The 27,927-nt window shown below is 46.5% G+C and overlaps 1 protein-coding gene across 6 annotated transcripts in view; it reads left to right on the top strand.

Moving 5' to 3' along the window:
- The window catches only part of PDE8B (phosphodiesterase 8B), a 220,763-nt gene that overhangs the window by 145,656 nt on the left and 47,180 nt on the right, over positions 1-27,927 (top strand). For 4 of the 6 annotated variants that reach the window (XR_013961211.1, XM_080680280.1, XM_080680281.1 and 1 more), the window contains exons 7-10: positions 1,993-2,071; positions 4,298-4,438; positions 6,055-6,143; positions 8,226-8,286. Coding sequence is in view for 5 of the 6 variants with exons in the window: in XM_080680280.1 (XP_080536406.1) it covers positions 1,993-2,071; positions 4,298-4,438; positions 6,055-6,143; positions 8,226-8,286 (370 nt within the window). In the remaining variant the exon portion in view is untranslated. The remainder of the gene's footprint in view (positions 1-1,992; positions 2,072-4,297; positions 4,439-6,054; positions 6,144-8,225; positions 8,287-27,927) is intronic. The other 2 variants (XM_080680279.1, XM_080680278.1) reach the window with 1 other exon arrangement.

The raw sequence follows: 27,927 nt of genomic DNA, 5'->3' as shown, positions 1-27,927 counted from the left end.
TTTATCACATAAAATGGGCTAGTGCTTAATTTTGCAGCTCTCACAGCTGAGGAATTAGCCCTCAGAGAGTGTGCTTTGATGTCTAACCTTTGGGGACCAGGGACCGCTTTCCTGTGGTGCCGAGTGGGTTCTGCTCCAGGCCCCTGGGAAATACTTCTGAGACTTGCTTCTTCACGGGAGGCGGTGCAGTATCAGCGTGGGTAACAACTTTAAAGTCCTCTTTTACTCTTTTTCTCTTATTTTAAGTGACATTTTATTAGCATGCAGAGATGCTAATAGGACAGTATACAGTTCAAATTAGGTAGCCTGGAGCAATTTCAGTAAGAAAATTTACTGCACTTATCAGGAGTCTCAGTTCGGTTTATATTCTCCTCTGTTCACCCACATCATGATTACTTATTTTACCCTCACACCCGGCGGCGACCTCAATCTCTGCAACTATAGAAGCATGTCTTTCATTGGGCTAACATCCTTCACTCCCCATATAAGTTACCTTGCTGGTTACTGGTTTGTTATTTCCATTCTTGGTTTGATATTTCAGGGATAATCATGAGTAAAGATAGGTTATGATTCACCTTTCACCAACAGCCTTTGAAAGCCTTGGAGAACCAAGAAATCTGACTGTGGGATCTTAACAAATAATAACAAGTGCCATATGTTGAATTCTTATATTGTCCCAAGTACTTTGAGAGATGTCTCATGAAACTGTTTTGATTCTTATAACAGCCTATAAATCGTGCATTGTTTCCCTCATTTTATAGATGAGGAAACTGAGAGTCAGCAAAGATAAAAAGTTGTCCGAGGTCCTATAACTGGCAAAACACAGAACCAGCTTTCACCCACTTTGTTCTGCCCTATGCCTGGTAAATAGTTCAAAACAGGATGGCAATGTTAGATGCCATTATGCGTGGAAAATATGAATAACATTTTTAAAGTTTGTTTTACAGAACATCCATCCAGTAAATCAACATCTTTTATGTAACGGATGAGAAAGCCTTCACTGGTATTCTTTCAATAGCCAGTGCAAATAACAACTTTAGGAACTAGTCACATACTTGCTGTTAGATAGTAACTTAATTGTATTTGGAGTTGCTCTAGATTTGGAAGAGTTAAAATTCTTTCCAAGAATTGAGAAATTGAAATGATTTCAGATATTCCAGATAACCAGCCAAGGTCACCAAGAACACTGCCCCCTCGAGAGCTGTGCCGTTACCCAGGCGAGGGGCATCCCGCCATGTCTGCCTTGCAGCAGGCCGGCGAGCGTGGGTGAAAGCAAAGCACTAGAAAGGCGTGTGTATTTGAGGTCACAAAAAGGGATAAAGCGTTTTTGCCTATTGCAAGAGGCCAGAATGCCTCCGATCCCATTTGGGCTTAAGTGTGTTTTCTTAACTGATGGGAACTTCTATTTCATTCACAGAGGTCAGGGAGAGCATTGTGGGTGTAGAACAGAGGGACCTAGAAGATGGTCCCTTGCACCTTTGTTCTCCTGTGTCAGTACTAAGGTTCCATTCAGCATACATGTAGTTCATCTTATTTTTTAAATATATTTTTTAATTTTAGAGAGAGGAAGGGAGAGGGGGAGAGAGAGAGAAACATTGATACATTAACATGAATAGGTTGCCTCCTGCACTCTGCCCCCTCCTCCCCAACTTGGGATGAAGCCTGAAACCCAGGCATGTGCCCTGACCAGGAATCAAACCAGTGACCTCTTGGTGCGTGGGTCGATGCTCAACCACTGAGCCACACCAGCCAGGCTGTAGTTCATTTTATGACCCATGAATATTTTGCTGGTTATAATTCTCTTTGTATCACATACATGAAAATATATGCTGTTGTTTATTGATTTAGTTCGAAAGCCTAGGTTTTTGTTTGTTTTTTTCTCTCAAAGCAGTATTGGAAGATACATTGCTTTAATGAACCTGAGGAACTGTTTACTTGGATAAATTAAATTGTTTTATGGTAGAACTAACATCAATCTTTTACAACTTTCAGGGCTTGTAATTCAGTGTTTACAGCATTAGACCACTGTCATGAAGCCATAGAAATAACAAGCGATGAGCATGTGATTCAGGTATGGGGACACTTTTTATCTTTAGATGTCAAAGTAGAACCTTTTAAGTTTGAGCTACCCTTTTCAAGCACTTTCCTTTAATTCTCACACTTTCGCACGTTTTCTTTGGAGAAAGGAACACCAAAATATTCAAAGAAAACTGATAGGGTGGTCTATTAGTTTTCCCAGGGGTCAACAGGAGAATAAAGGGGACTTATGTAATACTTTAAACAATAAAGATTTTTAAAAATTTTTTTTAAAAGCCTTATAGACTTAAGCTAAAAATTAGATATTTAATAAGAATAAAATTGTATTCAAATCAGAGCCTGTAATTTCTTTGATGGAGGTGGGCTAAATTCTTTGGACCATCTGTGAAGATAGCATTTACACAGAAGTGTATCAGGATTGTAGAGTAAAGGCTTATAAGTGCTTATGGGAACAAAATATTTTCTTTTTTAATTTGTCAGTTACAGTTGACACTCAATATTTTATATTAGTGTCAGGCATACAGCATAGTAGTTAGATATTTACATAATGTACAAAGTGATCCCTCATAAGTGTACTACCACCTGACATTATACACAGATACTACAACATTACTGAATTCCCTATGCTGTATGTTAATCCCTGTGATTGTTTTAACTACCAATCTGTTCCTTTTTTTTTATTATTGATTTCAGAGAGGAAGAGAGAGGGAGAGAAACATCAACAATGAGATAGAATCATTGATTGGCTGCCTCCTGCATGCCCCCTACTGGGGATCGAGCCTGCAACCCGGGCATGTGCCCTTGACTGGAATTGAACCCGGGACCTTTCAGTCCGCAGGCCGTCGTTCTATCCACTATCTAGCCAAACCAGTTAGGGACCAGTCTGTACTTCTTAATCCGTCACCTTTTTCACCCAGTCCCCAGCCTCCCTCCCATCTGGCAGCCACCAGTTTGTCCTCTGTATCTAGGAATCTGTTTCCTTTGGGAACAAAGTATTTTCAAGGGTGTTCATTTATTTATAGTTGGTATTCTAATAATAAGGCACTCTAATGTACTGAAGTCAGCTTCCTAAGGAAATGTGTATAGTTAGTAGGCAAGCCTTTGTTGAAATTACGTTGTTGTATTTGTTGGAAAGTAAGGCATTTATACTTAAAACGTACTCTGAAATGCAGGCTTTCCTCTGATGGGCACAGTTGGTTTGCGTAGAGGCACTGAGTGTGAGGAACACTTACTCTCCTCAGTAGAGACCAAAGTCAATGTTCAGCACAGTGCACCCACGGCAGACAGAGCCCACATTTGCTCTCCTGCAAACGCCCCACTGCACACACAGACACACCTGCTCTCATACTGAACCAATGACATCAGCACCACCACGCCTAGGCCCGGTCACCATCATGTTCATAAGGTATCTCGTTTCCATTCAGTAACCCTATGAAAGAGACATAATACCCCATTATACAGACGGGGAAACTGAGGACCAGCAAGGTCAAGGAACTTACCCAAGGAAAGCTGTGGTAATAAATAGTGGACCCAAAATATGTAGCCCTATCTTTCTGACTCCCTGTGGTGTCCTGTTTGGCTGTATTTGTGGGAGTGTTTCTTTGAAATGGATCTGAAAGCGTCCTCATCTCATTGCCTGTTGCTGGCCCACCTGCCCATAGTCGGCGACCTGGGCCACAGAGGGACCAGGCCTGTTTCTGCTCTAGACCAAGCACACTCCCACCTGTTTCCAGACTTGAACAGTTAGGTCTCTTCATGAAACATGTTCACTTTGCACCGCCCTGTTAATAGTAGGCAACCGGGGGTGGCCGCTGTAATGAGTAGAAGGGGCTCCCTGCTCTCTATTCACTTTCCCCACTTGTAGCCAGATGGCACTTTCATAGCGTCCTGCATCCACAGTGGGCACCTGGGGGCGCGAAACCCTGTGCCTCCGGGAGAGGTACACGGTGATGCTGTCACACGATATCCACCACCTCCCAGCCTTTACCGTGAGCAGGACCAGGTGGGCGCCTGGACAGGGGAGACTATACTGACTGCAGTTTTTTAGGGGGACCCTGTCAGGTCCCTTTAAAAACCTACCAGCCCTCTGAGGATAACACAAGAGCGAGGAGGAAGAAGTTGCCCAGAGCATGTTCTATGTGAGGGAGCTAACGTGATCTTTGTGCTGTGGGTTTTGAGATGGTCCAGCAGGTTCCCCTGCATCCCAGCAGGCTTTCCTTCAGGCGTCCCCGAACTGACCTGTGACCACTTCCGTTCACAGTATGTCAACCCAGCCTTCGAAAGGATGATGGGCTACCACAAGAGCGAGCTCCTCGGGAAAGAACTCGCCGAGCTGCCCAAAAGTGATAAGAACCGGGCAGACCTCCTCGACACCATCAACACGTGCATCAGGAAGGGCAAGGTGGGTGACACTAACAACAGCCCACACACGCCTCCCAACACACTCTCTTCTACTGTGGCTTTTTATGTCACATCTTTAAGATTGGCTTCTTTCATCTATAATAATAAAAGTGTAGTATGCTAATTAGACTGGAGTCCTTCCGGAAGACCTTCCAGACGAAGCCAGGGCTGCAAGGGAAGCCTGGGTCCGGGGTGCCAGAGGGAAGCTGGTTGCTGGCAGCCGGGGGAAGGAAGGCCTACTCTTGCACGAATTTCGTGCATCGGGCCTCTAGTAATGTTACAATTAAATGAAAAATGTTTATGTTTGCAACATGAGTTAATTTTGGATATCAAGTAAATCTGGGGATTATGATGATGATACAGAATCTGGCAGTATTGTCTAAGGAAATGTCATCCTGTGCATGAATATGCCCCACCTGTCATTCCTGGAATATCACTCCCACCTCTGTGCCGAGGCCCGCCCATAGGCTGATGTGTGTCAGCTCATGCAGTGCTTGGGGGACTAGATGTATTTAGTGTCAGTATTCACACGTAGGCCCAGTTTCCCTTTTTCTGTTCTCTATCATCCCAGTTCATAGAGAGACATCTCCCTGCTGCACCCACTGGTCCCCGTAGATGAGGGCAGTGGTGCAAACGCAGGAGCATCTTCCCTCAAGCCCTCCCTGCAGGGCGTGCTGCTGTCCCAGCCGGAAGTGCCTCTGCGTTTTCTCCTGAGCACTCGGGGTGCTTTCTCACATGTTATTGCTTTCATCTTGCTTTTTTGGATCTGAAGTAGTTAGATAAGCATTGTTTTCATTTAATGGGGGGCCATTGTACAAGCATAAAGTAATTTTGGATTATATATGATGCCCAGAATTAATGTTTTAAAAATTGGGGCAGTGAGACTGAGAAAGAAACAGAATATTGTCAAGTAATCCAAAAGGAATACTGCCCCACTGGTGGCCCGATGTGCGGTGCGTGCCGGTGAGCCACCTGTGGGGGAGGGGGGCAGGAAAAGGCTGCAGAGAAAAGGCCTAGCTTCCGATCTAACCACTCCTCCCAGAAATTGCGGAGGTGCCACAGGTCCTCCCTTCGGGTCACCGGGTTCTTCATCCCAGCCAGTTCCCCAAGGTCCAAGGACAGCAGGGATCTCCACACTCCCCTTTGCCAGGAGCCAGGCTAACCCAGAGAAGTCGTGGCTGGAGGCCCCACAGGATCGTAGACAGGCGGTGGGCTTCATTACCACATCCTCCACTTTCTCACATGGGCACCTTTGCCCAGCTGTCAATTAAGGATGATAATCTCAGACTCAGGTTGTTGGACGATTTTGAGGAAGACCTCGGAAAAATCCCTTGACCTGGTGTCACTACACCCAGAGGGCTGAGCAGGAGCTCCTCCCACAGGGCAAGCGTCCTGGGGCCCCGGAGGGCAGCCTGGTGGTGGCCGAGTTGGTCCTATTGTGTTCATGCATTGTGACCATGGGCCTTATATAGGCAGCATCTCTATGGGACCGAGAGTGGTGTTCTGTGGAAGGTATTGGAAGCCAGTGGGAATTAATTGCTCAGTTGGATAAGACCCCCTGTAGGAGCAGCTGCTGCCTCGACGGGAGGACTTTAAGAGCTCTCTTTCTCCATGTAGGAGTGGCAAGGGGTTTACTACGCCAAAAGGAAGTCTGGGGACAGCATCCAACAGCACGTGAAGATCACCCCAGTGATTGGCCAAGGAGGGTGAGAGCAAACTCTTGAATTCTTTCAGTTGAAGGGCCACGTGGGCATGTTGAAATGCAGGGTACGCGGTAGACCCACAGTACAGGAGGGTTGGGCTGCTGTACATAGTTATGCCAAGGCCACCTCCATGCGGCCGGCAGCAACCCCCAGACATGGCTCTTCTGCCTTCTCCTGCTTACGGTCTTTATGGAGCCTGGCCCAGGAGCCCCTCCACCTGAGCTGTGGCTCCATCTGCCCACCGCCCTCTGCGGGAGCTCGGTGTCTAGGCTGTCCATCTTCACATCAACAGCAAAACTCCTGGGAGTGGACTTCTCTCCCTGAGGCACCGGCCTGGGCTGGCTCTCTCCGGGCTCAGGGCTGGCTCCAATGCAAAGGCCTGGGGGTCGTGGTTTCGGAGAGAAAGATGTGCCTGATCCAAAGCTGAGGTTGGTCTGATTCCCTTTAATCTCAGGTTACCAGAGAAGCCTTATCACTGTGGAGAGATAAGGCGATTACGTGATTCCTTTTCCTCCCCCCGGTTTAATTCTGTGAGTTTACAAAGCCAAACAGGCTCCCCTACCAGCACGTCCCTGAGGAGCCTTTGGCAGCCAGCCTGGAGGTCGCACCAGCTTCGGAGTGTAAGGGACGCGCACCGCTGTGTGAAGTTTTGGGAAAAGGAAAGGGGGCGGTTATGGTGCCAATAAGAGAGGAGAGTCCTGCTTGTGCCCCTCTGACTCCCCAGTCCCTTGCACGACTGGACAGGACCGTCCGTAAAGTCGGCAAAGCGTCGCTAGGTTGTCTCCCCTCCAGGTTTCTTGGTTCGTTTCAAAAGTGTCCCCGTCAGTTCAGAGACCACCATCTCGTGCTTCCTGCCATCGTGCCTCAGTGTGGGTGGTGGGGTGACTGGCAGTCCTTGGCCCCCTCCTGAGAGCAGAGAGAGGCCCCGGGACGTTCTCCTGATCCCACAGTCCTCTGTGGCCCTCCCAGCAGCCCCTGCTCAGCGGCCACATGGCTGTCCTGTTGTTGTCATGATCCTTATGCCATCTTTCAGAAAATTGAAGCCAACATCTACTTTGCGTGTGTGTGACCAGAATTATTAGGTAACCAAGGCCCAGGAGACATGCCACTGCTTGGTCAGAATGAGGTTTTCTGATTTTACATAAGAAAGAGATGTTCTTTTGTCCAGACAATGTTATTCCCACCCCCACCCCCGCCCCAGTGTAGGCAGTGAACTGTCAGGGGAAATTCTTACTAAAAGTAGGGAGATTTTTTTTTTTACCTCTTCCTGTTTTATGACATTCATTACAGGATAACCAGCATTTTCTATGCTCTCCTCAGAGTTCTCCAGAGAAAACTAAACCAGAGAGAGAGAGAGAGAGAGAGAGGGACAGAGACAGAGACAAAGAGGACAGAAACAGGGAGAGAGGAGAGGGGACTCATTACTGTGAAATCTAGCACAGCCCTCTGGGATTCCTGGCTTCACTCTCAGTAGAAATCTACCCTGAGCTGAATTCTGTGCAGGGCTGAGGCACCTGTGGTCTTTTCCTGGTCTGTGCTATGGTAATGAGCAAGACCGCAGGCTGTTGTGGGATTCTGTCCATGACCTTGAAGTAAGAGGATTTTTCTCTGCCCGAAAAATGCCATTGTTATGATGACCATGCTGTGCAGTAATATGGAATTAAATATAAAAATAGATGCCCTGAAATTTGATCATTATCCAAATGAGTCTTTTGCTTTCTATATAAGCTATAAAAGTATTAGCGTCAGCAGAATAAAGCCAATTTTTTCTGGAGTGGCATTTCATCCTATCACAGCAGGTACTGAGGAGCCACGCTTCAGGAGTTGGTCACAAAATGAAATGCTCATTAGGAAAATGTCTCGGAGCCAGTGGCGATTAAAAAGGAAGCCCATTTTCGGAAGGCGTGTGTGGGCTGTGTGTGAAAATGCCTTTTCTGTAGACTGGGTTTTGTTTGAATGGTACATCTGCCCTGGAATATACTCTGGGATTTTGCTTTTAAAAAGTTTCTGTTGATGTTTTCATTTGCTGATTTGTTGAATCATCTTATATCTGACTCACTAATAACTAATTATTTATGTTATTAGGAAAATTAGGCATTTTGTCTCCCTCAAGAAACTGTGTTGTACCACTGACAATAATAAGCAGGTACGGTACCCAGCTTGCTTCATTTGCTCTGTCAGCTTGACCGCGCATTACATTCTCACCACTGCTCTCTGCTTGTCTTTCTCCATTTCTAATTGTCGTTGCCAATTAAGAAGGTTTATGGGAAAATTAGGCTCCTTTGGCAGATAGTAAAAAAAATTCCCCTGCAAGCCTGTGCTACCGTCTTAGTGATGCACATCATTTAGGACTTAACTTGTGGCTGTGCGGCTTTGGTGAAGGCAAAAAATTCCTCCTCCAAGTAAAAACTGTTCTGTTTGTCTGTCTTAATTTCTTAAGCAAATAAAAAGTATCTATGCGTTTGAACATTTCACCCCTACAAGTTTATATCAAAAACAGGAATCATTCCACGTTAGTACTGTGATGTTTTTAAAACCATTACATCATGCAGAACAATCCATGTGAGTGTTCTTCTGCAGTAAAAGAATTTTAATCAGTTGCTTTTTTAAGAACCTTCCTTTGTAGACCATTATCATAGAGGACAACATGGGTATTTTTTCTTTTTGATTTATACTCCTAATACCTGATTATGTGTATTTTCACTTCATGCTTTAAAGTTTGTTGATTGAAAAATACTCAACAATCACTCATTTTCTATTTTTTAAAACATACAATGTAGCCTTTGACATAGATGAGGATTTTAAAAGGAGGGACAATATAGCTAAAGGAAATGAAGGACTTCGGGGCATAATCCATTTTAGTGGGACGTGTTGGAGACTTGTCAAACGTGGGATCAGAAGGTGAAGCCTGGCCAGGCAAAGAAGTAAAGTGGGGACCCCAGGACCCAAAGATGCCTGGGCTTCTCCCGGTGAGGAGGGGGTTCCCCAAAGGAAAGTGGGGCTGAGTGAGGAGCCTGCGCAGGGCTGTGAGTTGGGACCGGCCCACTGAAGGTACCCATGGACATTTGAGTATATTGCGGAATGATCCCCTAGTTAGCATTGGTCACCACATGTAGTTACGAATTTTATTCTTATGATGAGAACTATAAATACCTACTCTCTTAGCAACTCTCAAATATACATGGTAGTGTTGTTAAATATAGTCATCATGCTGTACAGCACACCCCCACGAAGTATTGTTTTATAATAGGAAGTTTGTACCTTCCAATCTTCTTCACCCATTTCATCCGCCACCCACCTCTGGAAACCCACCAATCTACTCTCTGTATCTATGATTTAGGTTTTTTATTTTTTTTAGATTTCACATGCAAGTTATATGATATTTGTCTTTCTGTGACTCATTTCACTTAGAATAATGTCCTCAATGTCCATCCATGTTGTAGCAAGTGGCAAGATTTCCTTCTAGGTTATGGCAAAGTAATATTTATTATGTATACAGGTCCTTGAATAATGTTGTTTTGTTCAATGTTGTTTCATGACAATGTTGCTGAGATACCACAGGAAGTTAACTTGCTGTTTCTACCAATTAGCCAGTGGTAAAATTTGTTTTGTTATATGTTGTTCCCCTTAAAGTTGCAGAACCTATCAGCACTGTTAAGTGAGGACTTGTGTGTGTGTGTGGGTGTGTATGCACATATATATACTACATTTTCTTTAGTCATCTGTTGAAGGACACCTGGGTTATTTCTATGACTTTGGTATTGTACGTAATGCTGCGATGAACATTTATCGTTTCCTTTGGATAAATACCCAGAAGTGGAATTGCTGGATCATATTGTAGTTCTATTTTTAACTTTCTGAGGAACCTCCCTATTGTTTCCTGTAGTCGCTGCACCAACTTACATTCTTACCAACAGTACACAAGGGTTACCTTTCCCCACATCCTTTTGACAAGAAATGTCTTAGTAACCATTCTAACGGGTATGAGTTGATATCTCGTCGTTTTCATTTGCATTTTCCTGATGATCAGTGGTGTTGAACACCTTTTCATATACCAGTTGGCCATTTGTATGTCTTAGAGGAAAAATGTCTAATGTTTTTTCACCCCTGGTTGGGAATGCACGGATGTGGGGGGCTGGTTTAATTTATACGTATGTTTTTCACGGTGCAGGTGGTGGCACTTCTAACCCCTTTGTTGCTCAAGGGTCAACTGTATTCAGATCCTCTGGCCATTGTTTAATCAGATTGTTTGGGGCTTTCTTTTTGCTATTGAGTTTTATGAGTTTTTTCACATATTTTGTATATTCGGCCTTTACAGATAAATGGTTTGAAATGTCTCTTTCCCATGTGGTAGTAGACTTCCTTTTCGTTTTGTTGATGGTTTCCTCTGCTGTGTAGAGGCTTTTCAGTTTGGTATCGTCCCATTTATTTATTTTTGCTTTTGTCTGTCACATTAAAAAAAATCATCCCTGAGACCAACGTGAAGGCGTTTCTTTCCTATGTTTTCTTCTGTGAGTTTTATAGTTTCAGGCCTTACATTCAAGTCTTTAATCCATTTGTGTTGACTTTGTGTTTGGTTAAGATAGTGGTCCAGTTTCATTGTTTTGCATGTGGCTGACCAGTTTTCCCAAGATGACTTATTGAAAAGACTACTTTTCTCCATTGTATAGTTTTGGCCCCTTTGTCATGAATTAATTGATCCTATATATGTGGGTCTACTTATGGACACTCTGTTCTGTTCCATTGATTTCTGTGTTTTTATGCCAATACCATACTGCTTTGATTCTATAGTTTTGTAATATAGCTTGAAATCTGGAAGTATGATGCCTCCAGCTTTGTTCTTCTTTCTCAAGATTCATTTGGCTATTCTGGTAGTAAAATATTCTAGAATAGCCAAAGTGATGATGTGCTTTTTCATAAAATTTAGTTCAACATAAAAATGCCTTCTTAGGCACTAAGAATTTTATCTGGAACCAGGAAATTTTCACTAAATACCACACAGTCACGCAAAGAAGCAAGGCCTTGGAGACCTCTGGGAAAAGGAAGGGAAATGACTTTCATAGGGGAAAAAATAAAAAAATCCTCTCAACAGCAAAGTTTAGACATCCCAGGAGGAAGAATGAGATAATGTGGGAGGTGACCCAGGAAGAGGGAGAAGCACAGGAAATCGTGATGGCTCTTTACAGACAAACGACTGAACCCAAGCCCCGCACACCAGCCTGCGTGGGCTGTGAAGCTGCGCTACGGAATGTCCCTGCCAGGAAGAGCCACGTACAATTCATGTCCGCAGCCAAGCACAGCTTCCCCACCAGCCTAGCCCTGCTCCTCCTCCCTCCTCTCTTTCTCCTTGATGAAGGGGACACCCGTCTCCCTGTGACCGGGCTCCCTGCAGTTTCATGTCCCCAGGTTCTCCAGGCCTTCATGGTCCCGCCCAAGAAACATCTCCATCCTCAAGCCCCAAAGTACCTGCTTTGCTGTGTATCATCCCCACCATCATCATGGCTATTTGGGGGCCTAACTGCCCTCTCTTTTCCTGTGGGGTCACTGGGACGTGCTTGTCTTTGTTTGCACATGCTGCCTGGCACATAGTAGGCCCTCAGACTGTTAGTTAGCTTGAGAGGAACTGCATGTCCTCCTGACACCTGTAAGCTCCCTGCTTCACAGGGAAAGCAGGCAAGCCCGTAGCACAGGACTCAGGATGCAGAATCGAGGGACCACCTCTCATTTTCTGAGGCTCTAAATAGAAACGTCATTGCTGCCATGAATCAGCTGCTGTTCTGAGAATAGTGGGAACACAGAGCCCAGATACCCTGAGCCCTTGACGTCACCTAATGGTGCCGCACAGGCCTAGAGGGACACTTAGGTTTTCCAGTAGCAAGGGATTTTTCTCTCCGGCTGGCCGGCCGGCCGCAGTGTCTCTCCTCCTCACGGAAGGAGGCTGAAGGGAATGGTGGTGGGGCTGTGACGGGCAGGGCTCCCCAGAGGGCGGGAGCAGCCTGTCTGCAGGCGGTTCTGGGGACGCTGCCTTCAGGGGTGCAGCCCTGACGTCAAAGCGTATTCATGGGTTTGCATTGTAACAAGGACTGACGTTGTAAGCCAGGCTGCTGTCCTCTGGCGCTGCTTGTCGGCAGCAGACTTCTTTCCCAGGTGGACCCTGTAGCTCTTTGCCAAGAGACTGGAAATGCTCAGTGAGGTTTGCCTGCTGTAAACATCATCTCCCCCTTTGCCACACACACACTTTCTCCCCAGGTAGATATTGAAAACCTGTACTGTGCTGCCACCGGGGACACACAGACTCTGTCCCAGAAGCCACGGGGGCCACAGACAGGTAAACAGGGTACATTTCCAGAGCACAGTGTGGGAGGTGTGAACCGAGCGCTGGGCGCACGAAGAGGAGCCAGGGTGTTTTAGGGGTGGTCTAGGACAGGGGGCCACAAACTGCAGCCTTCAGGCCAAAGGCAGCCTGTTTTGTAAATCACGTTTTATTGGAACACAGCCACACTCCCTTGTTATGAAGCACTGTGGCTGCATAACTAGGGGCAGCAGAGACGGTATGGCCTGCAAAGCCTAAAATAGTTACTGCCTGGACCTTTACAGAACACGTTAGCTGACCCCATTTCTAGAGGAAATCTTTCTTTTCTCACTTTGTAGGCTAGGGACAGTCGGCCTTCCCACCTTCCCCTCCAAGCCTTGGCCATGGGAATGCAGGGAGCACAGCACTCTGGAAGCCAGTGTGCCGTGGTGGGCGGGGAGCCCCCGCAGAGCATGGGAGCCAGGGGCAAGAAGGCAGGGCTGCAGTTGGGGATGTGGATTGGATCACCTGGTTTTCTTGTGAAGTCAGGGGGCAGGGCCCACCCAGAGAGCAGCCCCAGGAAAGATGCCCGTTCCCGGGGAGAGAGCAGGGGAAGCTCGGCGCCCGGCTGCTCAGGGTCCAGGACGGAGGCTGATTGACAGCAGCGTGAGACCCATCTGACCTGGGTTTTGCACAAGGCTTTCCAGAGCTTGAAAACGGAGCATCCCTGCCTTTGGCATTCCATGGGCCACCGTGTCACACTCGTTTCATGACGGTTTCATGATGGGAAGGTTGTCCCAACCATGGGAAACATAGGCAGGGCATGGTCTCTGAGTGAGGAATAGCTATTTAACTTGAATCGCCCTGGCTTAATGGGAAAACTGTGCCTTCCATTGCAGGCTGACTGACATTTGGGAGGCACTGATTCAAAAGCGCTTTCCCATATGCAACTTGTTTGGAAATGGTAGAGGCTGAAATGGGGGCTGAATTGGCCAAGTCTGCAGTTTTGCTTGGAGATGAACTTTTGGGGGTTCATTCATATTTTGTTTTAGAGTAAGCTATTTAATCTTGAAATTGCTGTAAAGATTGGGAGAAATAGCTTTACTACAATAATAATGCACAAGACCAAGCTTGTCAGAAGTGTGTACAAGATACAAAGGGTATAGAGTCTCCAGGAGTAAGAAGGGAAAGAGGACAGGTCTTCAGTTTTGTGAAGACTTCTTGTTGGGAAGAAGGGACAGGGCCTTGAAGGCAAAAGACCATAATGTTGTAAGGGGTCAGATTAGACTCAGTATAAGGAAGAATTATTAGAATTTACCGAAGTTGGTAGCCTTAGGAGGTAGCGAGTTAATCACCAAGGGAGGTAACCAAACAGAAGTAGATTGAGCCCTGGGTAGGAAAAGCTGTTTAGGAAAGTTACTCATTGGTTAGACTACATAAGTGGTTCTCCAAGTGTGGTTCCCTGGAGCCGCTCCCCACCAACGGGTGATGATAACACTTCCTGTCTGCATCACCCATTGGACCACTAATCTTATATGTTTTGGGTCAGTTCTCACCTTGGAACAGGGACCCCACTGTGTGTGTCCAGTAGACATCAAGAAATGCTTTTGAAAACTAATTTTGACTCCCTAACACAGTAGCCTTTGGAAGCTGTAGGAAATCAGAGATGCAGCTCTGTCTAGCCCCGGATTATTATTACAGTCAGAGTTTTGATATGTATATAGCCAATATGTGTCTCGGGTGCTGCTACTATTTTTTTTTTTTTTTTGGAAAAATATTTGCTGTATTTTCCCAAGGCACACATCTAAGTGCGACTCCTTTAAAGGAAGTTGGAGGAAAAGGAGGCTGCTTTGAAAGCATGACCTCTGTGTTCCTGAGAGTGGCTGTTCACATTCAGAAATGTATTTTATGTGATCAATATACTACCATGACACTGGGCTTGTATGTATGTACTCTACTCACAGTGGGTGCCCCAAATATTTGTTGACATATTTGGTAAAGCCACTAAATAAACAAAATTTTTCCATTTAGCTTTAGTACATATTTGCACAAAGCTATTTAAAGAGAGGCCTCTGATATTGCATAACCGCATTTTTCCTGAGAAACCACATTTAAACAGCCAAACCCTGAGCTGATGCACTTGGAACACCTGCTGCATGTCTGAAGGCACAGACAAGTAGGAGCTCAGAGCAGGGACGGGGATGGGCAGGGACACTGAGAATTCATGGTAGGATTCTGTGGGAATATTGGCCCACTTGATGTTTGTCTCATAATTCCCTTCAGCTATCTACTCTTTTACATTCTTTTTCTGTTTCTTCTCCAAATGGATGTATTCCACTGCCCTGTCTTCACATTTGCTGATCCTTTATTCTGCTTCATCTAGTCTGCTGTTGAACCCCTCTACTGACTTATTCGGTTTAGTCATTGTATTTTTCTGCTCTGTGATTTCTCTTTGGTACTTTTTTAACATTCTCTCTTTGTGGAAATTCTCACTTTGCGCATTATTTCCTGACCTCAGTGAGCATGTTCATGATCATTATTTTGAACTCTTTGTCAGATAAGTCACTTATCTTCATTTAATTACAGTCATTTTTTGAGTTTTATCTTGGTTCATTTGGAACATATTCCTTGTTTCTTATTTTTTCTGGACTCTCTGTGTTGGTTTAGATCAGTGGTCGGCAAACTCATTAGTCAACAGAGCCAAATATCAACAGTACAACGATTGAAATTTCTTTTGAGAGCCAAATTTTTTAAACTTAAACTTCTAACGCCACTTCTTCAAAATAGACTCGCCCAGGCCATGGTATTTTGTGGAAGAGCCACACTCAAGGGGCCGAAGAGCCACATGTGGCTTGCGAGCCACAGTTTGCTGACCACTGGTTTAGATAAAAGAGCCACCTGTCCCATTCTCAAGGGTGTGGTCTCCTTTAGGGGATGAACTCTAGCTCTTGGACGGCTCTCGTGGCTTGGGGGTTGTCCAAGCAGCCTACTTTGTTCTTAGTGGTCCCAAATAGTTGAAGATGTGCCAAGACCTGTCAGTGGCCCAATGGGGAGGTCTTAGTCAGAACTGATTGGAAGCCAGACCCTTGGGCAACAGCTTTTAAAGGATGCAAGTATACCTCTTATAGGCTAAGAGTAGGAAATGCGTGTTGCGTCTGCTGCCCTGGTGGGATACTCTTTTAATAACTGTTTGTTATAATCCTATGTGAACATGAGCCCCACGGGACACCAGGGCAGGTGATCAAGGGGTCTTCCCTGCATGGCAGCCCCAGTAACCAAGGTGCCATATATGTGCATGTGCTCCTGTCTGGGAGATACCAGCAACATGGGGTGGAGCAGAGGGAGATAGAAAAGACAGTATCGGCCAGCCTCCCAGCAGTCGGCTCCTAGGTACGGGTATAATTACAAGCCTAACCCTCTGGCCAGCATTTTAAGATAAGCAAATAGACCTCTTTCACAGAAAGACTGAGGTTTGCTGTCTCTCCACTGGGCTTTTGGGGTTAGCCACGGAGAGTCTGTGTGAACGCTTTAAGAACTGTCTATTAGTTCCTGATAGTCTGATGCATGCAAGCCTCACTGGCTTTCAAAGCTAGATGTTTTGGGGGCCGTCTCTCATGTGAAAGTCTACAAATGGGGGCCAGATGTGGAGTCTAAGCCCTTCATTCCTCAGGGAGAAACTGGAAACTGTGAGCTTCTTTCCAGTTGTGTGTTGCCCCCCCAGGAGTTGGGTTTTGGGCAAGATTTGTTCGCAGTCTCTCCTATCCCTGTTACTGGACTAAGGGGATTCATTTGCCTGCATGTATCAAAGCCCAATAAGACATGAACAGGAGTTTGCAGCAGAGAAAGTAAAGGTTTATTTAAGGAAATGGTGCCAATCCCAGAGGCACAGGTGAGCTAGTGCCTAAAACCTACCTCTCCCATGGCCCACACAGGAACAGATTATATTTGGGAAAAATTACTAATTATTGGGACCCAGGAAGTTTGGGTCGTGGGCCCTACAGATTGGTTAGGGCCCGAGTAGGGAGTGGTTGATTATTGTATCAGGTTCTGTTATCAGCCATGAAGGTGTGGTCAGTAGTGTTTCTGCTTTCATGGGCCTGGGGCTGAAACCCAGCTGAGGTCAGGATATCACCTTTAGTTCGACCAAAACTCTGCTCCCTTGATCAACAGACCTGAGGCTTTTTCTTAAGACAGTTTGAAGTTGACCAGAACCTGATGACCTAAGGGCTTCAAAGGTGGAAGAAAACAGAAAGGGAGGGCAAGTGAGCCATGGTGCCTTAAGATTGGACTAGGCCAGTCTGAATCAAGGAGACAGAGAGGAGAAGAGGGTGGGTTGCAAAAATGGAGTTTCTGCATGGTTACACCCCCTTGGATGTGGGGTTTTCTCACTCGCCTGGTGTGTAGGGGTTGCTCAGCCTGTTTCTGGATTTCGTCCAGAGGGAGTTGTTTTGTCAGTTGTAGATTTAGTGTGTCTGGGGGAAGAAGTTCAAGAGCCTCCTATGTTGCCACCTTGAACTTAAAAATTCCCAAGACTTATTTTTTTTTGGTTGATTTTTCTAGACTTAAAGTGAGGGAGAAAGTGGTAATAATACATACTAAATTTAGATGTGCACCATTCTGTTTCATTTGTGAACAGCACAAAAATTTGAAGAGATACCCATCCAGTATCCAAAAACTATGTGCTTCAACAAAGAAGTTTTTCACATCTTGACAAATGAGTGCAATTCCTATGCGTCTGTTATTTTACTTGCATCTTCCTGCGTAATGTAAGTGAATTTATCAACTCACGTTCATGCCGAAACTCCTCTCATCTATCAGCTGCAACCACAGATAGGCTACTTATTCCAGAGTTCAGCAAACAGTCAACAAAGGCATTTTGTGAAAATCAATTGGCTATAAAGAATTTATGATAAAGAGTATTTGATATTTCAATATGTAGAAATTGTGTGCTGTGCATCCTTTAGATCGAGTTGGCCTCTTTTTTTTTTCTTAAAGGGCTAGATAGTAAATATTTTTGGCCCAGTCATTGTAGCAGGAGAGCAACCAGAGGTGATGTGTAAATGAATGGGCAAGGCTATGTTATAATAAAATTATATTTACAGAACCCCAGTGCCCTAGTTTTTATCAGTAGAATTTATAATAAGCTTCAGTATATATACCTATTTTTTTCAGCAAGCCAGTTTTTGAAACTTTATCAGCGAACCATTTAGTCTTCATTTTAAAGGACTCCCAAGTGGCCCATCATCTAGAACACAGTCGTCAGGCATTTTTTAGGAGCGCACACAGTGCTCTGTGCTCGGCCTCTGCCTGCTCTCCGCCTCATTCACTCACACTTGCCTTGGCCACACCACACTCATCACAGTTCTGTACACACAGCAGGCTTTTACCTGCCTCTGGGCGTTTTAGTCTCTGCTCCCTCTGTGCAGCCTGCTCTTCCTTCCTCCTGGAGAATCTTGCTCACCTGACACAGGTCACATTCTCCTCTATGACCTTCCCCAGACCACTCTCTCCTCTCACCTACCGAGTGCATTTAGCACTTCATGCACTGGACCCAGCTCACGTGGGCACCTCATGCCCCAGTGCCCCGCATCCCGTCACCCACAGGCACCACTGAACTCCCTCAGTGAATATCCGATCAAGGGAGCTTGTCGACGATCTTAGGTTTTAATAATCATAATAATTTGTACTGTGTGTTGATCACTTTGTATCCCTTCCTTTGCAACTGCTTTTCCTACATTAACTCCTGTAATCCTCACCACAACTGCATGAGGTAGATGCTGTAATCCCCACTTTACAAATGAGGAAAGTGAGGCTTGGGGTGGTTAAGAAACCTGCCTAGCTTTCACATAGGTCCTGTGTGGTAGAACCAGGATTCAAACCCTAAAGTAGTTAGCAATGTGGGTACAAAGGAATAGACGTTCATTTTCTGATCAGTCACGTGAGAGAGAGGCTACTCTTACTTGGGAAGCTGGGGGACAACTTCACGGAGGTGTGGACTGGGGCGTGATGGACCTTTCCTGCAGAGAGAAGAATGCCATGCAGAAATGAGAACATAACCAGAGGTGGCAGGAGAGGCAGGAATGGTCAGGCTTGGCAGGGTACCTCGATGTGGTGTCGTGTGGGGTAGAGCTGACGATGACGTTGGAGCTCAGACTCGCAGCTGCCTCCTGCCCCTGCCTCACTTCCTCTGACAGTCCAAACCCCTCTCTCAGTGCTTCCGGGTCCAGAACCATCCTGGTGGGTGTTGGGACTGAAGTAAATCATACCATGCATTTCCTGCCCCAATCCAACCTCCGTCTACTGATGAGATCAAGTTAATGTGTGCATTTGAATGCGCCAGGATAGGAAGGTGCAGCAGGGCATTTGGGGTACACGGAGGATGCTAAGAGGATGAGGTGGTGAACTGTTTGCAGAAGAGCATTGGGCCTCAGGGAAAGCTAGTGCCTCAGGCTCCGCACCCCGCTGCTCGTGCAGGTCCTGGGACCGCTGCCGTTAGGCCTGCAGGAATGTATGCTGACTGTTCCAGCTGCAGCATCTCATAGTCACCTTTCCGTCATATTGTGGGTGCAGCTAATCAAAATGTAAAACCCGCCTGTAGGGACAGCAGCTACTGTGCCTGAAGGATCTTTTGTTTCAACTGTTGTCAGAGCAGTGTTCATCTCTGAGGATTGTATTTAAGCTTCTGGCACCTCATTTAAATAATTTCTAAGAACAAGATTCTAATGAGTGTGGATCCTGCAGCGCCGTTGCTGGAAGGCGGAGGAGGAGGAAGAATGTGGGGTGTTCGCCATTAAAGCAGCTCTGCTCCCTTTGGGGAAATCCGACTGGCAGTCAGCATCTCGCCCTGGTTTGCTGAAGGCCGGGTTTCTGGTTAGATGTCAGAGCCTCACTCCAGGAGTCTGAAGAAAAACATGCATTTACTCAGCTTCTTCATGACCGTCAGTCCCTAAACCCAGGGTCACAGTGTGAGGGTGGGTTAAACGATGCTTAGTTCTTATCGTCTTAGTCAAACAAGATGACTGTGGGATGGGAGGTGGGGCTGGTGGGACTGCCTGGGGAGGAGGGAGGCAGCAGAGCGCTGGGTCCCGGCTGGAGCCACTCGCTCTCCACGTGCTTATAGCAGGAACCAGAAGTGAGGCACCTCGCTGTGCCTGGGCTCTCGGGCGGCCTTGGGTCTAGGAGAGGTTTGTGAGAAGGCGTCGGATCATCAGAACTGTTAAATCTACGCAAGTGCCCAGTGGCAGAGCATAGACCTTGGAGTTAATAAAGGAGAAGCGGTTTCATAACAAGCACATTGTAATCCCTGAGGACACACTGTTCAGCTATGGAAATCCTGCAGGGCGAGTGTTTGCCTCTGTGCACCTGCGCCGGGGAGCAACAGCACCCGGAACACTTGTGCTAAAGGTGAGAAACTTGTGGGAAGGCTGGGGCAGTGGCTCTCAGCCGTGGCTGCACACTGGCATTACTCGCAGTTAAATACAGTGGTGCCTGGGCCCCAGGGCTCATGAGGTTTTCTAAAAGCTCCCCAGGGGATTCCAATGTACTGCCAAGGTCAAGGTCAAGGTCAAGGTCGAGAACCACCAGGCTGCAGAGGGAGGCCTCTATGAGTGGTTTGGGCCTGGGACAATCGGTTAGGTTAGTCTGGGGAAGTTTCCTGCTGGACATTTTATCAGGAGACGGGCAGGTGGTTTGACCAAAGAAGCACGGGAGGGCAGGGGCACTGAGATGGCCGTGGATCATGCATCAGGGCACGTCCAGCCGGGGCAGAACCCCCGGGAGGACCAGGGCTTCGTCTTTGTATCTCCCTCCTGGGCTCTGGCCCACAGAGGGCACACACAGCACGTGTGTGGAATGAGTGTTTGCATTTAGGGTGCCGGCAGCTGTGCGTTTCAGGCAGCAGGAGTGGCCCTGTGTGTGCTTGCCCCCGGGCCATGTAGGACTCCGGGGCTCCAAGTCCGGCGTGGACACTGAGTTCCAGCAAGTGGGCAGGAGGGGCTCCGAGGACAGGCACTGGCAGAAGGCGGGCTGGGCAGAGCGCTGCCCCTGCTGGCCTAGGACAGCCCTGCCTTCTTCACAGGCCCCTGGCCTGGAATGGCTCTCAGCGTGGTGGGGGTGCTCTGCTCCTGGCCCTCCCTGGGACTGTCTGGGCACAGGTGCCCTGTCTGCAGGTCCTGGCTTCAGGCACGTTGCTTCCTGATTACAGTGAGATTTGCGACACAGCAACAGAAATTAATTCCACGTCTGCATCCCAAGCTCTGTTTTCTGTCTCAGCAAACGGTATTTTTTTCCATCTTTTTCACATTAATGTTTCGTGGCTGTGAGATATGGTAGGGGAAGTAATGGTGTGGATGGGATTTATTTCGTTTTCTGTTTCCATTTAATTTTGAAAAATTCACCCAGCACCCCTTAGGCCAGTGGTCGGCAAACCGCGGGTCATGAGCCACATGCAGCTCTTTGGCCCCTTGAGTGTGGCTCTTCCACAAAATACCACGTGCTGGCGCGCACGTACAGTGCGATTGAAACTCCGTGGCCCATGCGCAGAAGTCGGTTTTCGGCTCTCAAAAGAAATTTCAATCGTTGTACTGTTGATATCTGGCTCTGTTGACTAATGAGTTTACTGACCACTGCCTTAAGCCATGAAAGCATCTATTTTTAAAAAATCATTTTTGATAAATTGTTCTTGTGGTTCCACAGGGCTGAAACACCAACCCTTGTTCTCTGTCCCTGTGGGCTCCTGGGGGGCCACACACGGGCTGCCCCCTTTTGCCACAGAAGCACAGTGTTCTGCGGAAGAGGTGACATCTGGTCACATCCCTGGGTAGCACGGCGGTGGTGAGGAACAGTGCTCCCCGGAGCAGCCTGGCGACAGCACTGGGGGCTGCCTGAGCCCCAGGAGCTGCCTCCCTGGGGAGGGTGAGCTGTGGGGATTGGCCAGGCTCAGGCCTGGTGAGCTATTTTGCTCAGAGAAGGTAGAAGGCAGGTCACACTCCTCACCGTGGCCAGTGGCTCTCCTCCGGGCCGGAGAACCTCAGGCCTGATCTTGGGGGATCCCGGCATCCAGGGGAGTGGAGGGTCTGCAGCAGCTTAACGATGACTGGCAGGCCCTTGAGGGGCAGGATCCTGTGCGTGTGGCCTTATCTTTTGATAAGTCAGCTATCACCCAGAGGGAGTGTTTGAGCAGTGGCTCCGGAGTGGTTTTCTGGATTAGGAAGTGGCGTTAAAACTGTAGCATCTTGGCACATTTACACCATGGAACACTATGCAGCAGTAAAAAAAGAAGAATCGCTTACCTTTGGAGACAGCATGAAGGGACCTGGAGAGTATCATGCTAAGTGAAATATGTCGGTCAGAGAAAGACAAGTATCACATGATCGCACTCATGTGGAATCTAAGTAATAAGATAAACTGATGAAGGGAGTGGATCCAGAGACATGGAAGCATGGAACATAGTCCGGAATCTCAGTGGGAAGACGGGGGAGGGTGAGAAGTAACCAACCAAAGACTTGGATGCATCTATGCTTGACCCATGGACACAGACAATAGGGTGCTGAAGGCCTGGTGGGGGGTGGGGATGGGGTGGGCTGGAGAGAGTCAATGGGGGAGAATGGGGGACACTTTCAACAACAGAGTTATTTTAAAAAAGAACATAAATACTGGGGGCGGGGGGAGAAATGCTGCTCTAAAAAAACCACTGTAGCATCTTTAAAATACCTAATCAAGATGATGGGGGGGTTCAGGGAGTGAGCCTTTGGCAGTGCCTGGCAGCGCCCTGGGGGCTGGCCAGGGCCTTGGTGCAGGGTCCGCTCAGGAAGCCGGGGCCGTGGCTGATGCCAGGCCGGCCGAGGAAGGCCTTCCAGAGGCAGGTGCTGATGGTGACCAAAGGGGCCACGCCTCTCAAGGCCTCCTGACTCGTCAGCTTCCAATGGATCGGGAGGGAAAGCAAGGAAGAAGTCATTTTAAAACATTTTAGACAGTGTTGACTGCTGTTTGTAAACTTACAAAGAAAGGAGGATGTTAAAATTAGGTTTCCCAAGAAAACACAAAACAAGTGTCTTTCCAGAAAAGGGAGAGGGAGAAAGGAAAGGAAAAAAACTTGTCTCATTTTGTTCAGCTGGATTTCCTCCTCACGCAGCCGGAAAGGGGAGCCAGCGCTTGGATCTACCTTTGGATGCAGCCGCCTGCAGCCGTTCACTGGTGCGGAGCGGGGAGCGGTGCCGGCCTGGGGAGTGGGTCGTGCAGACGCGCTTCCTCCTCTTGTGTTTGAAATCATCTTGGGCCCAAAGCGCACCTTCCAGAGAGCCTTGCAGACAGTGCCCTGGCCTTTGTTCTGAAATGCCCGTGGCAGCGGGGCTGTGCATTCTGCTAAGGCTCTAACAGCACCGAGTCACAGCCCTGGGTGCCCATGTCTTTGCACCAACGCCCACACTGTTCTCATTTGTGAACTGGCTCCCCTGGCTGTCCCACTGGCGTGTGATTGTCACCCCCAACTCCTGGGCTGGGCCCGAGAGGCTGGGCCGCCTTTGTGACTAATATCCACGCCCGCCCCCTCCCCGCCCCAGAGGATAGGATTTCTCAGGCGTAGACATTATCTTGACCTCTAGCATCCCATTTTGACAGCATTTAGAAAAGGCAGTGCAATTTCTTGATGGTCTTTCAGATCCATCTCTCTTCTTCCTCCAGAGAACATTCCCTTTGTCCAAAATCACCGAGTTAAAGCTGCTGCTTTTCACCCAGTCCACCCTGCACCCACTCACCCTGCACCCACCGCCTGATTCGTTGTCCTGAGATGCCACTCGGATCGTTTGTTTCCATCTTAAAAGCTCCACTGGCTTCCTATTGCTTGTGAGTTCTGTCCCAGTGACTCGAAGTCCCGGCTCTTGTCCCCCATCTCCCCTGTGACATGCCACGTGCTCCCCATGGAGCCTCCCCTCAGGAAGGCTCAGAGGCTTGGCATCCCTTTGAGTCCTGGCTCCCAAGTCCCCGAAATAGATTCAGAGGTGGATTTAGGAACCAGCTTCGCCTGCTGCATGTCCCCTTCTCCGTGGCCTCCTGTCCTTTGGGGGCCCCGCTGCACTTCTGGCTGCGTCACACGGCCCAGCTGGTCAGGATTGTCCCACCCCCCTTGTCGCCCGAGCAGCCTCAGCACCTTCTCCATCCTAACTCCTCCTCCTTTGCCTTACGCAGTGCCAGGGGCGGGGACGGGGGGGGGGGGGGGGAGAGGGGAGACTGACATTCAGACTAAAGGAGGGTTTCTGAACTCACTCATACTTCCGTTACCAGCTTCACCTTACAAGTTAATCGCTGGACAGGTTACAGTCCTGGACAGGCTGCCCGGGAGGAATAGAGCACCCTCTGTGCCAGTCTATTCTTACGCTGCCAAGTAGGTGATACTCAGATACATGAAAACAAAGAAAAGCAAAGAGGCGTGGGGTAGACCCTGTCTTAAAGGCTGGTGAAAAGAAGAGATGGTAAGGTATTTTAACCAAAGAAGTATCCAGGTTTTTTTCCAAATGAAATATTTCATTTGAGACCAAAAAGAGAGCAAAGAATGACTCCAGGTGAGTGGCAGGGCACTGGCCACACCTTCCTGACTCCAGGGACTGGGCAGCGGGCAGGGAGGGGTATCGTGGGCACTGACGGAGGCTCTGCTGAACAGAAGGAGCAAGGAGGAGGGGGCAGGCCCGGCTGAGGGATCTGTCTGCTCTCTGCTTAGATAGCAGAGATGATTCCAAAGTGACACAGTGTGTCTGAAAATGATGTTTATGGTTTAAGGAGTGAGTGTTTTGTGACAGGCTCTGGGCTGTTTTGGAGACATCAGATCAATTAATCATCACATCAAGCCCATAAGGTAGTATTTTCCTTATTCAACAGATGAAGAAACCGATACTCAGCACTTACACAGCTCGTAAACGTCCGCGTTCAGCATCAAACATCACAACCGCAGCACAGCCCCTCCCTGCAGTGCCTTTGAACAAATGTCTTACTGGAACGTGCCACTCGAGCACAGAGCACACGCAGCCACCTTTATAGACTGTGGAGGGAGCACGCATCATGAAAAACACCGAGGGCTCATCCCCGATTCACATTCCAAGCAATTATTTCGCCAACATTTTACTGTGAAAAATTGTCGAGCATCCAGGCAAAGTTGAAAAGACTTGGTAGTGAACCCCCAGTACCCACCACCTAGAGTCTGCCTTCAGCATTTTACTACATCTGCACCACCACATGTCTCTCCAAATACACATTCCTCTGTGCAGCCATTAGTACAGCTTATTTTTTTCAAAATAAATTGCATATATCAGTTCTCTTCCCCAAATAGTTCAGCATGCATATCAGAGTGGAGTTTCATATTTGCTTATATTTTATACAAAATTCACATATAAAGAACTGTACAAATTGTACGTGTACCTTTGCCTGGGCTTTGAGAAATGCGCACACCTGTGGGACCCAACCCTCCAGGAAGACCTGGAGCCTCACCACGGCTCCAGAAAAGGCCCTTCACTTTGCTTCCCAGTCGACCTCTGGCCCTGAATCCCCAGAGGTAACCACTGAGATGGTTTCTCCACCATCGATTCGTTTTGCCAGTTCTAGAGCTTCATCTAAATACAGTTACTCAGTATGCCCTGGATTTGAAGGGCTTCGCACAGTCAGTGGAGTATTTGGGGGTCTTCTCCATGTGTGGGGCTCTATCCATTTGTCACTCTTTAGTGCTGAGTAGAATTTTATCACATGGATATGTCATCGTTTGTGTGCCCATTCTCTTGTTAGTCAACACCTGGGTTGGTCACGGTCTTGGGCTATTGTGGATAGAGCTGCTGTACATTCTTGTACAAGCCTTTTGGTGCATATACACTTGGGAAAATACTTAGGGGTATTGCTAAGTCATAGTTAAGTTTGTTTATAAGAAACTGCCAGTCCTTTCCCCCAACTAGTTGTACCATTTGACATTCCCAGGAACAATGACAAGAGGGCTTCATACCGCACACCCTGACCAACAGGTGGTGGTGCCAGTCTTGACAATTTCAGCCGTTCTGTTAGGAGTGTAGTTTTAATTTGCACTTCCCTACTGATGTGCTGTGCGCTTTTCCATGTATTACTGTCCTTTTGTATATCATTTTTTGTAAATTTCTATTCCAATATTTTGCCATTTTTAATTGGGCTATGTGTTTTATTGAGTTGTAAAAGTTTTTATATATCCTACACATCAATCTATTGTCAGATACATTTTTGCTAGTATTTCCTTTCTTCATCTGTTGACTTTTAATTTTCTTAATAATGTTTCTAATGAACAGAAGTTTTTAACTTGATAAAATTTACTTTCTTAATATTTTATGGTTATTGCTATCCGTGACCTGCTTAGGGCAATTCTGCCTACTCCTGGGTCATAAGGATATTTTATTTTCCTCTAAAGACTTTGTGGTCTTATCTTGTACATTTTGTTCTGTAATCCATCTCAAATTCATTTTTATGTATGGTGTGAGATGGGATCAAACTTCTCCATATGGATGTCCACTTATTCAAGCATCATTTGTTGAAAAGACATTCCTTTCCTCATTGATTTACTTTGGCACTTTTGCTGGAAGTCAAAAGACTGTATGATATAGGTCTGTGCTGGACTGTATTCTGTAGCATTGAGAAATCTGTCAACCCATATGCTGGTTGCATACTTTCTTAATTGCTTTATAATAAGTCTCAAAGTCGGTAAGACATTACCAGAGAGAAAGGGGTTGTGTGATAAGGAGAAAAAGATAAAAAGGTGATAAATGGTGATGGAAGAGACTTGACTTTGGGTGATGAATACACAGTACAATATACAGATGATGTACTGTAGAATTGTACACCTGAAACCTGTAAAATTTTATTGACCAATGTCACCCCAATAAATTCAATAAAAAAAAATTCCTTGGGCCCTAGCTGGTTTGTCTCAGTAGATAGAGCATTGACCTGTGGACTGAAGGGTCCCAGGTTCCATTCTGGTCAAGGACACATGCCAGGGTTACAGGCTTGATCCCCAGTGGGGGGTATTCAGGAGTCAGCTGATCAATGATTCTCTCTCATCATTGATGTTTCTATCTCTCTTCTCTCTCCCTTTCCCTTTATCTATGAAATCAATAAAAATATATTTTTTAAAAAAAAAGATCCCTTGGGCCCCTTTGTATTTCTCCCCTCCTGTCTTCCTTTGACTCCCTCTTCTGTCTCCAAACAACCACCGGTCACTGTAGAATAGTTTTTATGTAAATAGAATTTTATGTAAATAGAATTATAGAGTATATACTCTTTTTAAAAAATAGTTGTTTTTTTTTAGAGAGAGAGAGAGGAAGATAGAGGGAGAGAGAGAAACATAGATCAGCTGCCTCCTGCACACCCCCCACCGGGGATTGAGATCGAAACCTGGGCATGTGCCCTGATAAAACAGCAACTCCTCAGTGCACAGGACGATGCCCAACCCACTGAGCCACACTGGCCAGAGCTAGTGTTACACTCTTTCGAGTGGCTTCTTTCACTCAGCATGATTCTGAGATTCGACCATGCTCTTGCATTTGTTAATAGTATTTCTTTTTCACTATAGCAGCTTTATTGAGATGTAAATGTACCATACAATTCACCCATTTAAAGGGTGCAAGGGTGCAATTAAGTGGATTTTAGTAGTTCATTTCTTTTTATTGCTCAGTTAGTATTCTGTTGTATAACTATACCACAATTTATTTATTTATGACATCCAAATGTTAATGGGCATTTAGTTTGTTCCAAGATTTGGCTTTTACAACTAAAGTTCTTTTGAATATTCATGTAAAAATCTTTGACATATACTTTCATTTCTCTTGGATAAATACCTGCATCATTTGGTAGGTATATGTTAACCTTTAAAGAAATTCCCAAACTGTTTTCCAAAGTTGTTGCTTTTTAAATATATTTTTATTGATTTAAAAGAGAAGGAAAGAGAAATAGAAACATCAATGATGAGAGAGAATCATTGATCGGCTGCCTCCTGCACGCCCCCCACTGGGGATCAAGCTCTCAACCCAGGCATGTGCCCTTGACCGGAATTGAACCCGGCACCCTTCAGTCCTCAGGATGACACTCTATTCACTGAGCCAAACCGGCTAGGGCCCAAAGTTTTTTGTTTGTTTTTTAATAATCATTTTACCTTCCCACTGGTAAAGTAAGAGTTCAAGTTGTACACATCTTTGCCATCACCTAGAGTGGTCAGTTTGTAAATTTTAAACACTCTCATAATTACACAACGGTATTTCTTTGTGGTCTTGATTTTTATTTCCCCAATGACTAATGATGTTGAGCATCTTTTCATGCATTTATTTGCTATATGCATATCTTCTTTGGCCAACTGTGTGTTCAAATAGTTCACTCAATTCTGAATTTTGACGGTTCTTTATATATTCTGGAGAAAAGTCTTTTATCAGATATGTGCAAAAATTTTCTCCCAGTCTGTGGCTTGTCACTTCGTTCTCTTAACAGTGTCTCCAAAGTGCAAAA

This window comes from Plecotus auritus (assembly GCF_963455305.1).
Source record: "Plecotus auritus genome assembly, chromosome: 7".
Taxonomy (NCBI): domain Eukaryota; kingdom Metazoa; phylum Chordata; class Mammalia; order Chiroptera; family Vespertilionidae; genus Plecotus; species Plecotus auritus.
The sequence above is the reverse complement of the archived record's forward strand: the minus strand, read 5'-3'. Positions and strand labels throughout refer to the sequence as shown.